The sequence below is a fragment of the Fusarium redolens genome (genome assembly GCF_020744475.1).
Source record: "Fusarium redolens strain MPI-CAGE-AT-0023 chromosome Unknown BKA55scaffold_29, whole genome shotgun sequence".
Lineage (NCBI taxonomy): Eukaryota > Fungi > Ascomycota > Sordariomycetes > Hypocreales > Nectriaceae > Fusarium > Fusarium redolens.
This window is the reverse complement of record NW_025763692.1, coordinates 292,437-309,466: the sequence shown is the minus strand read 5'-3', so window position 1 is coordinate 309,466 and position 17,030 is coordinate 292,437. Positions and strand designations below refer to the sequence as shown.

General features: G+C 47.3%; 8 protein-coding genes across 8 annotated transcripts; 4 read left to right on the top strand and 4 right to left on the bottom strand.

The window, feature by feature from the left end:
• Positions 1-169: 169 nt before the first annotated feature.
• On the top strand, positions 170-1,111 carry BKA55DRAFT_599649 (uncharacterized protein; the record flags this gene model as incomplete). The annotated part of the gene is made up of 4 exons (XM_046196424.1): positions 170-297; positions 368-391; positions 451-886; positions 935-1,111. The coding sequence occupies 4 exons, from the start codon at positions 170-172 to the stop codon at positions 1,109-1,111; spliced, it is 765 nt and encodes a 254-aa protein (XP_046041929.1).
• Positions 1,112-2,136: 1,025 nt separating this feature from the next.
• On the top strand, positions 2,137-2,564 carry BKA55DRAFT_528293 (uncharacterized protein; the record flags this gene model as incomplete). Its single annotated transcript, XM_046188991.1, has 2 exons — positions 2,137-2,350; positions 2,401-2,564. The coding sequence occupies 2 exons, from the start codon at positions 2,137-2,139 to the stop codon at positions 2,562-2,564; spliced, it is 378 nt and encodes a 125-aa protein (XP_046041928.1).
• Positions 2,565-3,026: 462 nt separating this feature from the next.
• Positions 3,027-3,470, bottom strand: BKA55DRAFT_546379 (uncharacterized protein; the record flags this gene model as incomplete). The annotated part of the gene is made up of 3 exons (XM_046190910.1): positions 3,027-3,208; positions 3,267-3,401; positions 3,452-3,470. The coding sequence occupies 3 exons, from the start codon at positions 3,468-3,470 to the stop codon at positions 3,027-3,029; spliced, it is 336 nt and encodes a 111-aa protein (XP_046041927.1).
• Positions 3,471-4,397: 927 nt separating this feature from the next.
• BKA55DRAFT_528300 (Alpha/Beta hydrolase protein) lies at positions 4,398-5,222 on the bottom strand (the record flags this gene model as incomplete). Its single annotated transcript, XM_046188993.1, has 1 exon — positions 4,398-5,222. One exon carries the CDS (start codon positions 5,220-5,222, stop codon positions 4,398-4,400), a length of 825 nt encoding a protein of 274 aa, XP_046041926.1.
• Positions 5,223-5,943: 721 nt separating this feature from the next.
• BKA55DRAFT_585179 (anaerobic ribonucleoside-triphosphate reductase-domain-containing protein) lies at positions 5,944-8,574 on the top strand. The gene has a single exon (XM_046194417.1). It carries the CDS (start codon positions 6,032-6,034, stop codon positions 8,510-8,512), a length of 2,481 nt encoding a protein of 826 aa, XP_046041925.1. The 5' UTR covers positions 5,944-6,031; the 3' UTR covers positions 8,513-8,574.
• A 138-nt stretch (positions 8,575-8,712) lies between these two features.
• BKA55DRAFT_697650 (S-adenosyl-L-methionine-dependent methyltransferase) lies at positions 8,713-9,450 on the bottom strand (the record flags this gene model as incomplete). Its single annotated transcript, XM_046200414.1, has 1 exon — positions 8,713-9,450. The coding sequence occupies one exon, from the start codon at positions 9,448-9,450 to the stop codon at positions 8,713-8,715; it is 738 nt and encodes a 245-aa protein (XP_046041924.1).
• Positions 9,451-9,928: 478 nt separating this feature from the next.
• Positions 9,929-11,307, bottom strand: BKA55DRAFT_697649 (uncharacterized protein; the record flags this gene model as incomplete). Its single annotated transcript, XM_046200413.1, has 2 exons — positions 9,929-10,715; positions 10,766-11,307. 2 exons carry the CDS (start codon positions 11,305-11,307, stop codon positions 9,929-9,931), a joined length of 1,329 nt encoding a protein of 442 aa, XP_046041923.1.
• A 264-nt stretch (positions 11,308-11,571) lies between these two features.
• Positions 11,572-16,957, top strand: BKA55DRAFT_528294 (uncharacterized protein; the record flags this gene model as incomplete). Its single annotated transcript, XM_046188992.1, has 12 exons — positions 11,572-12,022; positions 12,080-12,660; positions 12,709-12,784; positions 13,267-14,549; positions 14,935-15,176; positions 15,233-15,431; positions 15,634-15,769; positions 15,819-15,953; positions 16,015-16,042; positions 16,095-16,279; positions 16,333-16,706; positions 16,763-16,957. 12 exons carry the CDS (start codon positions 11,572-11,574, stop codon positions 16,955-16,957), a joined length of 3,885 nt encoding a protein of 1,294 aa, XP_046041922.1.
• Between the last annotated feature and the right edge of the window lie 73 nt (positions 16,958-17,030).

The following is a 17,030-nucleotide window of genomic DNA, read 5'->3' as shown; positions in this document are numbered from 1 at the left end:
CTCCCACGGCGTGGAAACGCGCGCCATGTCTGATCCATCAGGTTTACCACCAACATTAGCAGATATGCGAACGAAGCTACTACAATTCGGTCGAGGACGAGGAATACTCGGGGAGAACGGTCTTGAGAGTATACGGGATGAGACAGCGGCGAGGGCACTGCATCCGGATATGGCTGCTATTTACGAGGATAAAGAATTCTGCTGCTCTGCGCGTCGCGATGAATTAGGGTTGACGCCGAGTCCAGAGGATGTGGTGTATATTCTTGAATGCGCGGGTGATTGTCTTCGTATGGGGAGGTCTGAAGCGGCGTGGAATCATGAGGTTCACTTCCCGTTGCTGTGTTTGGCGCTTCGGAATCGATCAAAGGGTGCGTTTCAACGTCTTGTCAATGTGACATCTTGGTAAGTTCACAGCAATCCCTCTTCTGACCTCTCTTCTAACCGTGCCAGTTCATCTGCGTCTATCATCCCCGACTACCGCATTCGCTTCGCGCCCGATAAAAAGATCGACTTCTGCGTCTATCTCGATCCTCACTACGACCCCAACGATACAAACATCGCCAGCACCGTCGACACCGTTCGCGCCCGTCTTCCAGGGCTGTCAATCAACCCAACCGACGACCTGTCGCTATTGAGCAATCCGATTGCCATTCCCATCGAGACTAAGCGTCCCGGCGAAGGCTTGGACACTGCCAATCTTCAAGTCGCGACATTTTTAACAGCACATTTGACACTTCTACAACGACTTGTTGATGCTGGTGCTTCTGTGCCTGTTGAAGCTGGGGAGAAAGTTCCCTCGGTTGATGATCTGGGCTTTTTGCCTGGATTGATCGTGCAGGGGAATACGTGGAACTTTATCGCAGCTAGCCGTCAAGATTCTCGAATCGTAAGTTTACCTCGCGTCATTATTCTGGAGGTGTGTTAATTGTTCAAGGTGATCTGGTCTGAAACCTCACTCGGTTCGACGGGCGACATATTCGGCATCTACCAAATCATCGCATCGTTACAATTGTTGCGACAATGGATTAACGCTACATACTGGCCATGGCTACGACGAGTTACGCGAAGAGCTGCTACAGCTGCTCAATTACGCGATGGCCCTGCTGGATGATGATGTCTCAAGATGATACAGTAAGAAACTCAAAATCACTGGAGGCCCTAGAGCTTGGACCCCGCGCGGATACAGCCGGACGCCAATTAGATCACTCGGGACGATTTTAGATCATGCCGAAGCATTGCGGCGTTGAAGGGCACTACTCAGATAGAGCTGGCTTGAAGGTTGAGGCATGCCGTTGAGTCCAGACCCAACTTCCTTCACCGTCATTCCATGACGACCACTGTGTACCGGGATAGTGGGCACGCTGCGCTTGGACGTTATGAACGGTACGGGAGGATCCCCGCCTTGCAGCAAGTCACAGCCCGCTGCCCACTTGGGGTTTTAGAAACATCAAGACTCACCAGCATATGGCAGCTGGGATGTCAGAAATACACAGACACAACTCAAGAAAATACACATTAGTATTGGCTCTCTTATTTTTAACACCATCATTTGGGTTTCTATTGCTTTGATGCCGCTAGACAGCTCCCCTCTCGTCCAGGAATGCAAATATGGTAAACCCGTGATAATTCCTCAACTTCACGACTGAAGTGGGAACCCTCCCCAGCCACGCCATCCCCACGAGGTATTAGCAAGCTGTGGCAATCCCCTCAAACTCCGGCAAAGACGGCATCTCCAGTTACCACGTAGAACCGTCGTCAATGCCAGCTGAAACCCCATACCTTTCACAACGACATAACCCCATCGTAGCCATGATTACGTCTTCCAGTGGAGTTCAAGCGCGCCGCTTATCCGAGCTTGCACGGCATCGATTGCCGAAGTAGCCCTTGTGTTATGAGCCGTGAGATCCGATGAGCTTGACATCAGCCACTACTGGCTCGCACACCGTCATGGCTTGAAACTTGCTAGAGGCAGCCCGCTTGTTTCCAAGTTTAGAATAGAATAGAGTGTCCTGGTCTAGGTAGAAGACCCCTGGACCCCTCAAGGTATAAAGTTTGAGCTTTTCTGTGTGCATCAATTCTTATTCAAACATCTTACATCTTATCACTTATCCAATATCATCATATACATCATTCAAAATGGGTTGGTTTGACAGTAAGTTCTCCTGGTTAGTATATGCCAGATCCTCACTGATTGACTTGTTAGACAACACCGAGGTCGTTGAGAACTTCAACGAGTACAACCAAAACTCCGAGTCTCGAGAGCATCACGCTAAGCTCTCCCACGAAATCATCGGTGGTGCCGCTGCCTACGAAGCTGCCAAGGCATACGAGGAGCATGTAGCCAGGAACGGTAAGCTCAACTCACCTTCTCATTGAAAGTTGTTACTAATAGTTTACCAGGAAAGCCTGACAGCCATGCCCAGGCCAAGGAGTTCATTGCCGGAGCTGTTGGTGCATTTGTTGACAGGGAGTTCGAGACCAAGGGTCTTGACTTCTTTGATAGGGAGGAGGCTAAGCGTCACGGCGAACGTAAGGCGCATAGGGAGCTTGAGCAGCAGTACTAGATCTGTATTAGGGTTCCTTGGTAGTAATTAAATATGACGAATGATGAACCATACATGAACCAATGTTCAATGTCGCCCTGTGAGATTTGAGATATATATGGTTAGTTCTCTGACAGGATTAGTAATTGCAACTATAATTTCTCTCTTCATATTCTGCCTCCAAGACTTTATAATCTCTAGTTCAACAAATACTACTGCCTTAATGCTTAGTCGTTGCACCAACCACCTTCAGGTTCTTGTCAGCTATTTTTATTTATAAAGCTACATCACCCTCGAAAGCTATTGTCTGATTAAGGTAATACGCTTAGTCGGTGATGGCAGATCCCTGACTAACTTATTATATATCGCCTCTTAGACTGACTGCCTGAACAAGTCGAAGTTTCTCCCGTTCACAACACGGGATACAGATAAAATTGATAATGGTAGTTCCGATATTTAGTTACACTGCGTCCCTGGGAGACCTCAATTATTGATGTCCCAGCCATTCTTCTCAGCAAGGGCTGTCTGCGCAGCTTTCCGACCGATTTCCTTAGCACTCTCCGCATCAATAAAATCCAAGCCTCGAGTCTCGATTTCTCGATACACACCGGCGCTTATAAATCCAAAAATGAGCTCGTTTGCAAACTCCTTATCATCTGGCTCGCCTATAAAACTGTTAGTGGGAAGAGATTTCTTATTAAAAAAGGCCCGAATTATGCTCACCAACTTTCTCGCAGTGTTCCTCATAAGCCTGGGCAGCTCCATAGGCAGCAGAATCGCCGATAAGTTGGTTTGACCAGTTGGCTTCGTGAGGACGTTCGTTTACTTCCTCGTAGGCGGCATATTGGACAGTGTTGTCTGGAAGACTAGTTAGGTGGGTACCATGGAAGAGGGAGGAGGATATTTACCGTCGAACAACAAAGACATTTTGTAGGTTGTTTAGAGTGTAGATTAATGTGATACATATGTGTTGGGAAATATCACGCAGGGAAAGCTCGAACTTTATAATTCGGGGGTCCGAGGATAATCTAAACTGGATTGATTATCATTAGAGTTGCACTCTAATGATCAACACCAATTCAAGGCAAGGGATCTTGGGATCTGCATACCAAATAGAGGTAATTTTCCAAGCGCAGACGCCCAGCCAATCCAACCCTTTCAGCAGTGTTTTCAGCTGCGCCCAGTTTATCGGCAGTCGTCATATCTGTGCGTTGGCGCTTCCAAGTCTCAGTCTGCAAGACCTTCCAAGGCTTTAACTCGCCTATTCACGAGCTATATAGATGAGATAAGCACAAGGCATAACTGTTAAATAGTTAGGCTTCATGCTTATCCGATTCTGCTATTTGTTACCCACTTAGGCTTATGCTGCATGATATGTTGAACCTAGTTACATAGATCCATTGTTAGTTAGTCCCTAATATAAGAAATTGCGGCCCTTCTGTTCTCAATTATTATTGCTGTAAATTTACCGTAGGATAAACAGTAGTTATCGTTCCCGTCGCCTTATTTGTCACTCTTTCTCTTTTCTCGCTTCCTTGGTAGCCAATGTGTTTATACTTTCTTTCTCTTCCTCTTCCTCTTCCGCCGACTCAGACTTGGATTGTTTCTCCAATCGTGAACTCTCAGCTTGAGGCTAACCGTCCCAAAGGGGACATGATGCGCCTGGGAGATCGAGGGGTTGTATGTCTCATGGCCCAAAGTAATTATTGTAACTTTGTCTGCGGCTGAGTGTGAAAGCATCTGGTGACAATTCAACTATGTGTAACTACAACAAGAACTATGACTAAAAGCTCATGTAAAAATTGGTTAATTTTGTAAACCAGTATTTCTGTATCCATTTACATTTATTGAATTCTAGATACTGGTGAGTACCAAGCCAGCTATGACCTCTGCCACTTTCTCTGGTACCTCTAGAAGGGCCAGATGCCCAACTTCTTCCAACACAATTAATCGTGCGCCGGGGATGTTACCCGAGACTTCTGTCTTAACACGAGCCACAGGTTCCACTTGATCTTTGTCACCCGCAATAATAACCGTTGGCACCGAGATACTCCTGGCCAGCTCCAGAATATCTTCATTCATAGCATATCGTGGCCATGCAGCTTTAGCAGACGCATTGCCCTTCAACATGTCCTCCACAATTCCATGAACTGTCTCGTTAGGCAAGGCTTTCGCTGTAAGAACATTTCTTACAACAAACTCAGCGTTCTGAGCGTTATCGTAGGCACAGATTTGCTGATCACGCATCTCCTGGCTCAGTACGAGAGGTGTTGGGGGCGCAGGGCAAAGCAGGACTAGACCTGTAAGCCCATCAACAAGTCTTCGTCCAGCAATGGCTTGAGCCACCTTTGCGCCCATTGAATGGCCGACTATGACATAATTCTGAAGGGCAAGCTTCTTGATGACATGCTCGACATCCTGAGTAAGTTTGAGGATAGAGTATTCGGTCTCGTCAGCAGGGCCAGTAGAGTTGCCCCATCCCCGACAGTCGATTCGGATAGTTGGGAAGATCGGTGCAATTAAATCATTGACGGGAGACCATGTCTTGGAAGATCCTCCCCAGAAATGGAGAAAGATAATGGTTGGATAGTTTTGGGATTGTACACGAGGAGATGATTGCTCGATATGAAGGTGAGTATCATGGAGCTGGATAAGCTTGGTGGTGGATACAAATGACATGTTTGCTCAATGATTATTAGAGTCTGGCTTTAGGTTTAGAGACGAATTGATAATATTTCTGTTGTTACAAGCACACGGTTAACTGTCATTTTAAATAGTTTGGATTATGGAGGAATGAAGTCATAATATAACCGACATGGCTCGGATATATCAGAGTCTATTAGTCAGTATTCGCACTTCCGTGAGGGTTAGGCAACTATTTCCTGCAGATAACGTTAATGATTTGATTTTCATTACAGGTAATATTAGACAGGCTCAAAGTTCTAACAAGCACTGCTGAAGAGAGTTTCATACAGTTCAAGGTAGACATGACAACCGCGATCAACTGATAAGATAACACCGACCGATAACGATAAGCACGGTTAACGCGTCAACGCGCTCCCTTCAAACCAAGTCACGCAACTCCAATTCCAGCCATTGACTCATTGAACCACAATTGGCTGTTGCGTCGGCCCATTTCACGCCAAGTCACGAGTTACCGTGTTCGACTCGTGGTCCCATCATTCGACCCGATATACTAATTAACGCGTGAAGAGCGTGTTTCTGGGAACATGGCCAGGGCTTTTGGGGCAAAAAGTGTTGCCATTCTGAGTCGTTTCGTCAGTATCACACCAGTTTTCGGTGAATTGACGGTGGATTGATGGTAAAGACGCGTTAAATGTAAACAAATTGTAGGGTATTAAATAAATGATTGAACCGCGAGATAAATTTACAGGTCGATCTTGCATATCGCGTCAAGATCGCATATATTTTTATGCACCTTGAACTGCACTTCTAATTGCTCAACTACTCAAACCCAGACTTCAACCATGTCCTCCAACATTGGCCTCGTCGATGAGTATCTCGCCAAAGGAACATGGAAGACCGCCGAGAATGCCAACTCAACCTACTCCCACCAAGGTCTCATGCAATACGTCTCCAACCAAATCATCTCTCAATACTGGCTCGAAAAGATTTACACCGACGAAATCCGACGATATGACCACGAGAACCGTTTCCATATCCATGACCTCGGCTTTCTAAGCGCGTATTGCTCTGGCTGGAGCATCGAGGATATTCTCCTCCAAGGCTTTGGTGGCGTTGAGAATAAGATCCAGTGTCGGCCTGCTAAGCATCTTAACACTGCTCTTAATCAGATCGTCAATTTTCTGTTTACACTGCAAGGTGAACTCGCTGGAGCTCAGGCTTTGTCTAGCTTTGACACGTACCTTGCACCATTTATCCGCAGCGATAACCTGTCTTACACCGATGTCTTCAAATACGTCCAAAGCTTCGTTTACTCCCTCAACGTCCCGACCCGAAGCGGTTTCCAAGCCCCATTCACGAACCTCTCACTCGATCTCATCTGCCCAAAACGATTGGGTGATCAATGCGTCATCATCGGGGGCGAGTTACGAACCGATTGGGTATACAGTGACTTTCAGGAAGAGATGGATATACTCAACAAAGCGTTTGCTGAAGTCATGATGCAAGGTGATGGAAACGGAAACATCTTCTCTTTTCCTATCCCGACTTACAACGTGTCTGACGGAATTGACTGGGAATCACCTCGGTGGCAATCGATCTGGGAAATGACGGCAAAATATGGTGTTCCTTATTTTGCCAACTTCATCAACAGTGATCTCGACCCTGAAGACTTTCGGTCCATGTGTTGTCGATTGAGACTTGACCTTAGCAAGCTTCACTGCAGAGTTGGAGGCCAGTATGGCGCAAGTCCCTTGACTGGCTCCATTGGAGTTGTCACGATCAATCTGCCAAACCTTGCTTACCGATCGAATGGCTCGAAGGAGATGTTCATGGCAGAATTGACCAACACGCTTAGAGTGGCCAAAGAGTCTTTGGAGATCAAGCGAAAGCTTGTCGATGAGAACTCGACTCTGTATCCTTATGCTGCACACTACCTGTCAGCTACGAAGCACCGCACTGGATCATACTGGACCAATCACTTCAGCACCATTGGAGTCAACGGCATGAACGAGGCACTCGTCGATCTTCTCGGCGAAGGTATCGGCGAGCGAAAAGACTTTGCTCTCGAAATCTTGGAGTTCATCAAAGACCAACTGCAAGAGTTCCAGAAGGAAACAGGTAATCTCTACAACCTCGAAGCCAGCCCTGCAGAGAGCACATGCTACAAATTCGCCAAGCGAGACAAAGAACTCTTCCCTGATAAAGAGATTCCCACATACTACACCAACTCCACGATGCTCCCTGTCGACACGACGGAGGATCTCTTCGAGGCTATGGATCATCAGGAAGCACTTCAGTGTTCTTACACTGGTGGCACTGTCTTTCACGCTTTTCTTGGTGAACAGTTACCAAGTTGGAAACTGGCTAGAGACCTGATCAAAACTCTCACTGCGCGCTTCCGCATTCCGTACATCACGCTTACTCCAACGTTCAGTATTTGTCCGACTCACGGATACCGAGCAGGCGAACAACCAGAGTGCACGGCCTGTGGTGAACTCACTCTTGTTTACTCACGCATCGTGGGATACTTCCGACCTACGAGAGATTGGAATCGGGGCAAGTCGAAGGAATTTGTGCAACGAAAGGTTTATAAGTATGAAACGGGACTTGAGGGCTTGAATGGTGACAACAAGCTTCAAGACTTGGAGGAACAAGTCGCGGCGATTCAAGATTTACCTGTGGCAGGATACATCAAGAGTACTCTGAGTGACTACCCGGGCAAGATGCAGGCTTCCATCATGTTCACCTCCCGATGCAACCTCGCCTGTCCTTGGTGCCACAACGGTCCACTTGTCCAAGGTGAGTGTGACGATGTGACCATTGTAGACGTCTTCCGTCACATCACATCAACGTCACACAAGTCACTCGTTGTTTCAGGCGGTGAACCCACCATCCACAAAGGTCTCCTCCCATTCCTCAGAATCCTCAAGACCGCTGGAGTCAGCGTCAAGCTCGACTCAAACGGCACATCCCCCGACATCCTCAAGCAAATATTTTCCGAGAATCTCGTCGACTTTGTCGCGATGGACATCAAATGTGCTCTGGAGAACTACAAGCGCGTCACAGGCCGAAAGGTCAAGCCCAGGCTTCTTGAAGCTAGCATCGACCTTATTAAGAACAGTGGAGTACCGTATGAGTTCCGAACAACGGTTGTACCGGAGTTAGTCGATGTGGAGGACTTGTTTGAGGCGAAGAGGTTGTCGGGGAAGAAGCTGACGATGCAGAGGTTTAGAAATGGGGAGACGTTGTTGGATGAGAAGTTTAGGACGTTTCAGGAGCATACGGATGAGGAGTTTGATAAGTTGGTGAGCCAGGTTGCGTAATTGGGTTGCTTTGCTTTTTACAGTTAGGTTATGTCTTGTATGAGTAGAAACGTCAATTAGTGATAGAAGTGTGAAGTGCAGTGCATTTACTTTTGTTCCTCACTCGCTCTTGTCCTATTAAAACCTCTGTTCCAATGTCGTGTCTCCTCAATTTCGATCTTCTCTTGTTTACCGTCTGTTCTCCCAGAAGCACAGCATTATTACTTCTTCACAGCAGATATCATCAGAAACATGGGCGATTCCCGAACCCCGTACCTTCCAAAACTCGCAAGAATATCCTGCGGTGTGCACCACTCATCGAAACCCTTGATCTCAAACCCATTGTTCAAAAGTACATTGATATAAGCCGCGGTAGCCCTGTGCTGCTTCTCCATATTTCCGCTTAGCCAGTGAATCTGTCGTGTACCTTCATCAGGGTAATAGCTCAGTGACCAATATGTATTACCAGTCTTGTCATCAACTATGCAGTCTTGATGATAAGTGGAAGTGAAGATAGGATGCTCGACGGAAAAGACAAAGTTTCCTCCTGGGACAAGGACTTGGTGCACTTGCTTGACAAGCTCTTCAAGATTGACCAAGTAGTGAAGAACCAGAGAGCTATGAGCTAGGTCGAACTTATTCTTCATATCCTCCCCAAAGGAGACCTGGTCTAGGTTGGCAAATTCGTAGGAAATGTCTCCATGGTTCGTCTTCTCCTCCGCTAGAGCCAGCATGTTGTGAGAGTTGCCAAGGCCTTGAGAAGACTTTGCTCCTTGACCCACAACCCAACGGGAGAACCATCCCATTCCACATCCCAGATAAAGGACGTTGAGACCATCTAGCTTTGGAAGAAGAGCTCGATATTGTGGCCACTCCGGTGCGCCATCTAACCCTTTCACGGACCGATCCATGGCAGAGTACTCTGCGAAGAAGTCTTTGTTGTCGTAAACCTCCGTCATTCTGATACTTGTTCGGGACTTGAAATCATGGTCTTTCTCTGACACGAAGAGAGGGGGCTGTTAACTACTTCGGCTCACAGTCCTGCAAGCCTTTTGTCAGCATAACAGATACCAAGTGACGCAACAAGCGCTGATGGCCACGTCACCCTTGAGTCTTCCCATTCTGTTTGCGTTGTTTCTGTTATTTAATGGTGTCGTCTTTGAAATGTTTGTCCCCCCGTTAAGCGTCACGTTGTAATATAATTGTTATTTGCCCGACCTTGTGCTATAGTTCTGTATAAAGCTGCGGGGTTAAAACTCTTCAGTGTAACAGTTAGTGGTCCTTCATTCCGTTAGGCTATCCTTGAGTGGCAAGAATGAGTGTCAAATGCATCGAGGGAGCGGGGGCGCTGTAGATACCAACCATATTACAATGCAAAGTAATAACCAACTTTAATCATAACAGGGCTAATGTCTCCAAATTCGTTCCTTTACCAGACTAAAACCCAATGAATGCATTCTTCCCTCCACTGAGAGGTAAACTAATCAACCCAGCCTTCTTCCGGAACATATCCATCCACTGAGGATTATCAGCCCAAGTAGAATCCCAGGAATTATCAGGCCCATAGATAATCTCACTCATCTTCCTTTGTATCTGGCGATCTGATGGTACATGGCCTTGCGAAATCTCAGTAGATACATACTGTAACAACAGCCTCTGTACCTCTTGGTGAGAGTGAGGAACCTCTGACTCTTTCAGGTTTTGACCAGGACTTGCTTCATTCGTGCTAAACGGACTCAAAGCGCACGTATCGATACGGTGATCTACCCGTGAAGCCGAGAATGGCTCCATGGTCCGTCGCTGATCGCCAATCAAGAAAGCAGGCATGTCATTCTCCACGAGCTCTTCGATCTGCTGGTCGAAACCGCGGTCACCTTTCCATTCTCTCATGTCTGCCCCAGCACGAAAATGCACAGCAAGATGTTTCTGCCTTTCCGTCCAAGTGCCCAGTTGTGAATCGCAAAACCCACATCTGGATCTTACATCATCTATTGACGATAGCCAGCTCTTCATGGAGTCGTTGAAGTTGCAGCCTTGGTGGAATAGGCGAAGATGTTGTCGTAAGTGGTCTTTGCGGTGAAATAGCCGTGCGGAGTCGGGTTGAGCGGCACATGCTGAGTAGTTATGGAGTTCTGGATGGTTTGTCGAGGGATTAGGACAGTTACAGAAGATGCAATATGCGTAACCGTCTGGATGATGTATTATTGGGCCAAATCTTGAACATCTGGGTCAAGTCAGTTATCAATAGATATGAATGGCTTGGTTTTGACTCACTTCCACTGCTCAAGGGTTAAGTGCATGGTTGTCTCATGCCTTTGCCAGTCATGCTTTGTTTTGAAGGCATCTGTACAAAAGGTGCATTGGTATCGTCGTTTTGTTGTCTCCCTCTCCCGTGCGGTGTTCACATTCTGGCGTGTCTGCCTTCGTCTTCTTCGTAGCCGAGAAGCTGATGCAATAGACGAAGTGAGTGAATCTACAGACCCCACGGAGGAATCCGATGGTGCTCCATAGTACCCACTCGACGATAGCCACGAGACATCTTCAGCGAGAGGGTCACTTGATAAGAGGTCTCCAGAAGCTACGCAATTGATCGGGTCAAGTGTGTCAGCGGGCAAATGATGCGACCCTGGCTGGGACGTGCTGTCTTTGGATAGAACACTTGCATCAGCAACATCGGCCGCGGCTTTCACCTTACCACTAACAGGGTCATTGAGACCGGGATTGATGTCCCAGGCATCATCGTGATGGTGTAGCCACGAGAGCCAGTCGTTCTCGTCAAGTAACGTATCGCCTCGTGGAGAGCCTGGCGCGCTCATTTCTGATCCAATTTGCACAAGGAGAGTTTGGGCCAATGTGTGAGGAGGGGATCGGCATATCGGAGCTGTCAACCGAGCTTATCGCTGGCGTTGTCACAGGGCGCAAAACTAGCTTACGCCCTTCAAGACGACCCACTTCTGCAAGTAAGGGAGCCGAGCGACATGAAAGGGTAACGGATGGCGATGGTGTTCAGTATTTATACACGTTGCAAGAGGCAGTAAAGCAATAGTTGGATGCAAATCTCTGTCACTATCTCATTTGCCATGTCTGCACATAATTCCAACCACTTAAACGGCACAAATGCCTCCAAGAACACCGTGAAGGGACAACTGGATGCATCCAAGCTAAAACTCGACTTGACATCAACACTGAAACCTGTCCCCAAGCCCGGGTCCGCCGAGTTATGGGAACAGAATGTCGCTACAGATCACATGGTTACCTGTCGCTGGACGGTACAGAACGGCTGGGAAGACCCGGTTATCAAGGCCTTCGGCGACTTGACTATTTCGCCTCTTGCATCTTGCCTTCATTATGCCACTCAGTGCTTCGAGGGGATGAAAGTTTACCGTGGTTTCGATAACCGCGTTAGGCTCTTCAGACCGGATCGAAATGCAAAGCGTTTGGTCACGAGTGCAGAGAGAGTTTCACTACCGGCTTTTGATCCAGAGCAGCTCGTCGAGTTGATCAAAGCGTTGGTCCGCGTTGATGCGAAAAGTTGGTGTTTCATCGTCTGATCAAAATTTGGAAAAGTTAGCTTACAAGAGTTAATAGGATGGCTACCAGAGCCCGGCAGTTTTCGATATATCAGACCAGCATTAATCGGAACTGGTCGCCAACTGGGTATCCAAATCCCCAAAGAAGCCATCTTGATGGTCACGATGGTCTGCTGGCCCGACTTCTCCACCGAGTCTCCTCCGGGTGTTGAACCACGATCGGATTTGCGTCTTATCACATCGAGGAACGACACCATTAGAGCGTGGCCAGGTGGTTTCGGTTACGCCAAGGTCGGTGCGAACTATGGCCCTAGTTTCGCATCTCATTGCGAAGCACAACAAGCCGGTTACGACCAGGTACTGTGGCTCCTTGGCGAGGAAGGCCAAGTTACCGAGGCTGGTGCTAGTAACTTCTTTGCAGTCATTCGAGACGAGAAGACTTCCAAGCCGGTACTACTGACGGCGCCATTGACGGATCGAGTCATTCTAGATGGTGTCACCAGAAGGTCTGTTCTGGACCTGGTTGAAAGCCGACTGCCCGATGAACTGGAAGTCAAGGAGGCAAAGTTCACTATAAAGGAACTCGAGAAGGCCTGGAGGAACGGTTTACTTCAAGAGGCATTCGTGTCTGGCACTGCTGTGAGTAACCCCAATCGACCCAAGGAGGCAATTAACTTATCGTTGCAGTTTTTCATTAAGAATGTATCAACCATTCGGGCTGGTGATTTTAACATCGACCTGCCACAGAAGCAGGACGACAACAGTGCATTTGGCCCGCGGATAAAGAGTTGGCTGAAGGATATTATGTATGGAGCTGAGAATCATGAATGGGGTGTTATTGTCGAATAAGAAAACCACAGAATAGATGTTGTGTAGAACGAATATGAAACTTGGATTGCATATTGCTTGTGCTGTTGTTTATCGGACATTCTAACTACCGAGAAATCTGATGTTCTACCTCTCTCCGTTCCACAAAATCCCTCGTAATGCAGACGATGTGGGGCTGGCAAGGCCTCAAATCCTTAAAGTCTCGCGCTGCTCCTCTTTCTTATTTATCTTACGCTGAAACCGTAAAGCTGTGACTACGACCAACGTCTAAATGGATAAACCCACCTTGGCGTCTTTAGGTTAGTGATCTTATTGCACGCATTCAAGTCTTAGGCTTGTCCCATTTTCTTGTTTATAGAAATAGCCAGGCCAACCTGATCTACCTAGCTGAAGAAACAGTTTGATGGCTAATAAAAGTCGACTTAGGTGTTTTGGGTCGATATTACTCGGCCCGGCATACTTTAGGACAGTACCGGTCAGTATGTGTAACGGCAACGTACAGCATTTCGCTCCCAAATGTTTCATTGTTGGATGGACTTGACAATGCGCTGGAGCATGCTCTCCAAGCCACGATTCGACAACATGCAGGTTTGCGTTACGGCATTTCTGATGAGAAAGAAGCTGGCATTCCACTGTTCAGGCAAACCTACACATTCGACCGGCAGGATGTTTTGGAGGTCATTGACAGTCAACATGCCAACTGCAACGCTGGAAAGTCCGGTAATATGACGGATGAGGTTCCATCAAGACTACTCGAAAAAGGCCATTCAGAGCTGTGGCCTGGACACAAGCCAGCCTGGAAGGTTGTTGTGAAGCATATAGACAACTGCAAGTCTAGTCCCTCTCAGAGGCTGGATATCGCCTTCTTTGCACACCACGCTATTGCAGATGGATTAAGCGGTATTGCCTTCCACGCATCCTTCATGAGAAATCTCGAAATCGAGACACTCGTGCCTGCACAGTGGCCCCTGGAGTTGAACGAGGTTAAAGATCCTCCGCCTACAATCGAAGAACGCGTCGATTGCCTCTCGTGTGACTGCACCATCTGCAGAACTCTCAACGCATCTGATGAGGTGGTTTGGGGAGGAGGTTCCATATGTGCAACACCAACGGTCAACTACGAATCTCGTGTTCGAATAGTGACAGTCCCGGCGACACCATTTTCTAACCTCCTTAGAAAGTGCAGGCAGGCCAACGTCACAGTCACCGGGCTCCTTCACGCATTTATATGCACTTCGCTCAACAACTCTATCGGGGAATATGTTCCTGGATTCCGATCCGTTACACCTTTTTCAGCACGACGACATACTGGAGCTTCTGACGCGGATATAGTCAATCACATCTCGTATTTGACCTGCTATGTATCTCACGAAGACATGCAGAAGATCAAACAATGCCCACGCGGTTCTGCCATTCAAGAGCAGCATATTATAGACCTTGCACGCCGTTTCTCCACCGAAGTCGCGACTAAAGTCAAAGAGTTCCCTCACGGTAGTATGGCCACGAAACTCGACCAAGTCCAAGATATCTTACTGGAATGCCAAAGCCAAGGCGGGACACAAAGACGATATACATATGAGTTGTCGAATCTTGGTTCAGTCTCAAGCATATCTCCGCCGGAAGACAGTGGGATCAAGCTTGAAAGACTGGTCTTTACTCAGTGCGGTTTTGTTACTGGTCCCGCGTTAGGCTTCAACTGTGTTAGCACCAGAGGAGGAGACTTTACTATCAGCATTACTTGGCAAAGGGATATTGTTGAAGAATTCATCGTGGAAGATGTTGCGCAAGAGCTAGAAACTCGGCTTGGAGGATTCAATTAAACCCTTGCATATTTTATTTGTTGTACTGCCATCTTCCGACTTCATTGACTTCAATATGACCATGAGAGCGACACTGGTGATGCGCAATCCTGAACTGAGTGCTTTCCTCAATCTCGCAAGACAACCCCGACGTGTCTTGTGATTTGACTTGTACGAGGGGAGCTAGTTGTTGTTGTGGGGAACATAAACTCAGGCGGAGATAGTCTGAAGGGCGTATTTTCAGGCGTAAATTGAACGCCTCACGCTAAGCCTCGATGTAAAATAGCTTGGCCGAGGGCGTGAGCCCGGGCGCATGCTGTCCTCTCCGATATTCGCAAGTGACAAGGCGTATAACTTTGGGCGTAGGGCGTTATACGTATATCATAAACATGAAGTTAAGCGACTGCTGTGTCGTGGCTCAGATCACGACAGCATGGCGCCTGAAACGAAATCGGAATCCGTAATGGAGTGGATTGTCCTTATCCCCGACAACAAAGGCTCATTAGAGACACGTATGAGAGTAAGAGAGTAAGTGATCCCATTATATCTTCATGATCTCTTTTAAAAATATAAATGCTTTTTAGAACACATATCAAGGATATGCTTCGGCATATCGACTCTGGTTTATTCCAAATGGGTGGGGGCACTTTGGCCGGAGACACCGTTAACGGAAGCGCCATCATTGCCCGTGCGAAATCCGAGGCAGACGTAATAGCTGTCCTTAAAAATGATGTCTACGCCAGAAGCGGGGTTTGGGACCTAGAAAACATTAAGTTTATTCCTGTATGTACACTGGTTGCAGAACGACCTTTGGTTAACGTGAGGCATAGTTTAAGTGCGTGTATAGACGCGAGCATATTGATAATGCTGTCATGGGCGCTGGATGGAAGTTCTGAAGTGGGGTTGCTGGCTCTAGATTATTAATTCAACGCACTTATATAAAGGCGATGCCCACTGTGTCTCACTGAACCCCAACATCCGCCAGTCGACCTCAATTATGGAGTCAATTGCCGTTCTCCAGAAAGGGAAAGGCCTCGTCCAAGGGAATATCACCCTACCTCCTCTCAAAGAACATCAAGTCTATGTCAGGGTCGAATATGCAGCCTTCAATCCAACTGATCGTATGTTCGACCGTCAACCGTTGAAGTCTCGTAATGCTGATTTGGAAAGGCCTTGCTCTTGACGTCAACGCCTTTGGAGATGATGCAGTGCTAGGCTGCGACTTCGCTGGTAAAGTGGTGGATGTCCATTCGACCGTGACTAAATTGAAGCCTGGCGATAAAATTGCTGGCTTTGTCTGGGGAGGTAAGTCTAAAAAGCCCGCGGAGTTACGAAGATTAGAAAATTCACCTGCAATCTAACTTAGGGGAGATCAAAGGCTTAGGAGCCTACTCGTGAGTGTCTGCTTTATACTCATTATCTTATAAAGCTAATCGCAACTTTTAGCATGTACACAATCGCTGATGAGCGACTATCCTTTAAAATACCTGGAAACATCAATCCAGCTGAGGCTTCGTCAGTACCTTTGGCAGCTAATACAGCATGGCTTGCTCTCTTCTCTGACGATTGCCTTGCACTTAATCTTAACAAGAAAGCAAAGAAAACCTCCTTGCTGATCTGGGGAGGCAACAGTATGTATTCAGATCAGTACTAAATGAGAGGAAAGATGCTGAGCGTTTAATAGCAACCGTGGGTTACTTCGCCATTCAGCTCGCCAAGCTTCACAATATCGAAGTCGCTACAACCTGCAGCCCTCGAAACTTCGATAAAATGCGACAAGCAGGCGCAACTCATGTATTCGACTACAATGATGAGCAGGTTGTATCTAAAATAACATCAGCACTGCCAACCCTACAGCACGTGTTTGACACTGTTGGGAACGAAACCTCCTCAGCGACTGCGGCTAGATCCATCAGTCAACCGGAAGGCGTACTGTGTACTGTCAGACCAGGGAAAGCGAATACACAGGACGTTCCATCTCATATCAAAGTAACGGATGTCTTCGTCTTTACCGCTTTTCCTACGGAGCATAGTTATCGTGGCAAGGCGCATTGGCCTGTAAGTACCATCTGTATCTGTTTAACTCTTGCCTGAGACTATCCTAACTTGGATAGGTGAAAATGAACGATCATAAACTTAGTGCTGATTTTCATAGTCAGCTAGAGACTTTGCTTGGGAATGGGTCTTTACTACCAGCTTCTATCCGTATTATTGGACAGCTTAGCCCCTCTACAGTCGATCAAGCCATGGATCTAAACCGCCAGGGCTCTATCTCGGGTGAAAAGGTTGTCTTTGAAGGCTTTCCTTAGGTTTTCAGATAGCAGTGATTACAAGTAAAAGACATGTTGTATTTCTCGAACTCTTAGTCGAGATACCCAACTT

What these genes read in the sequence shown, in the direction of transcription:
- BKA55DRAFT_585179 (XM_046194417.1), top strand. Translation starts at nt 6,032, where the DNA reads ATGTCCTCCAACATTGGCCTCGTCGATGAGTATCTCGCCAAAGGAACA.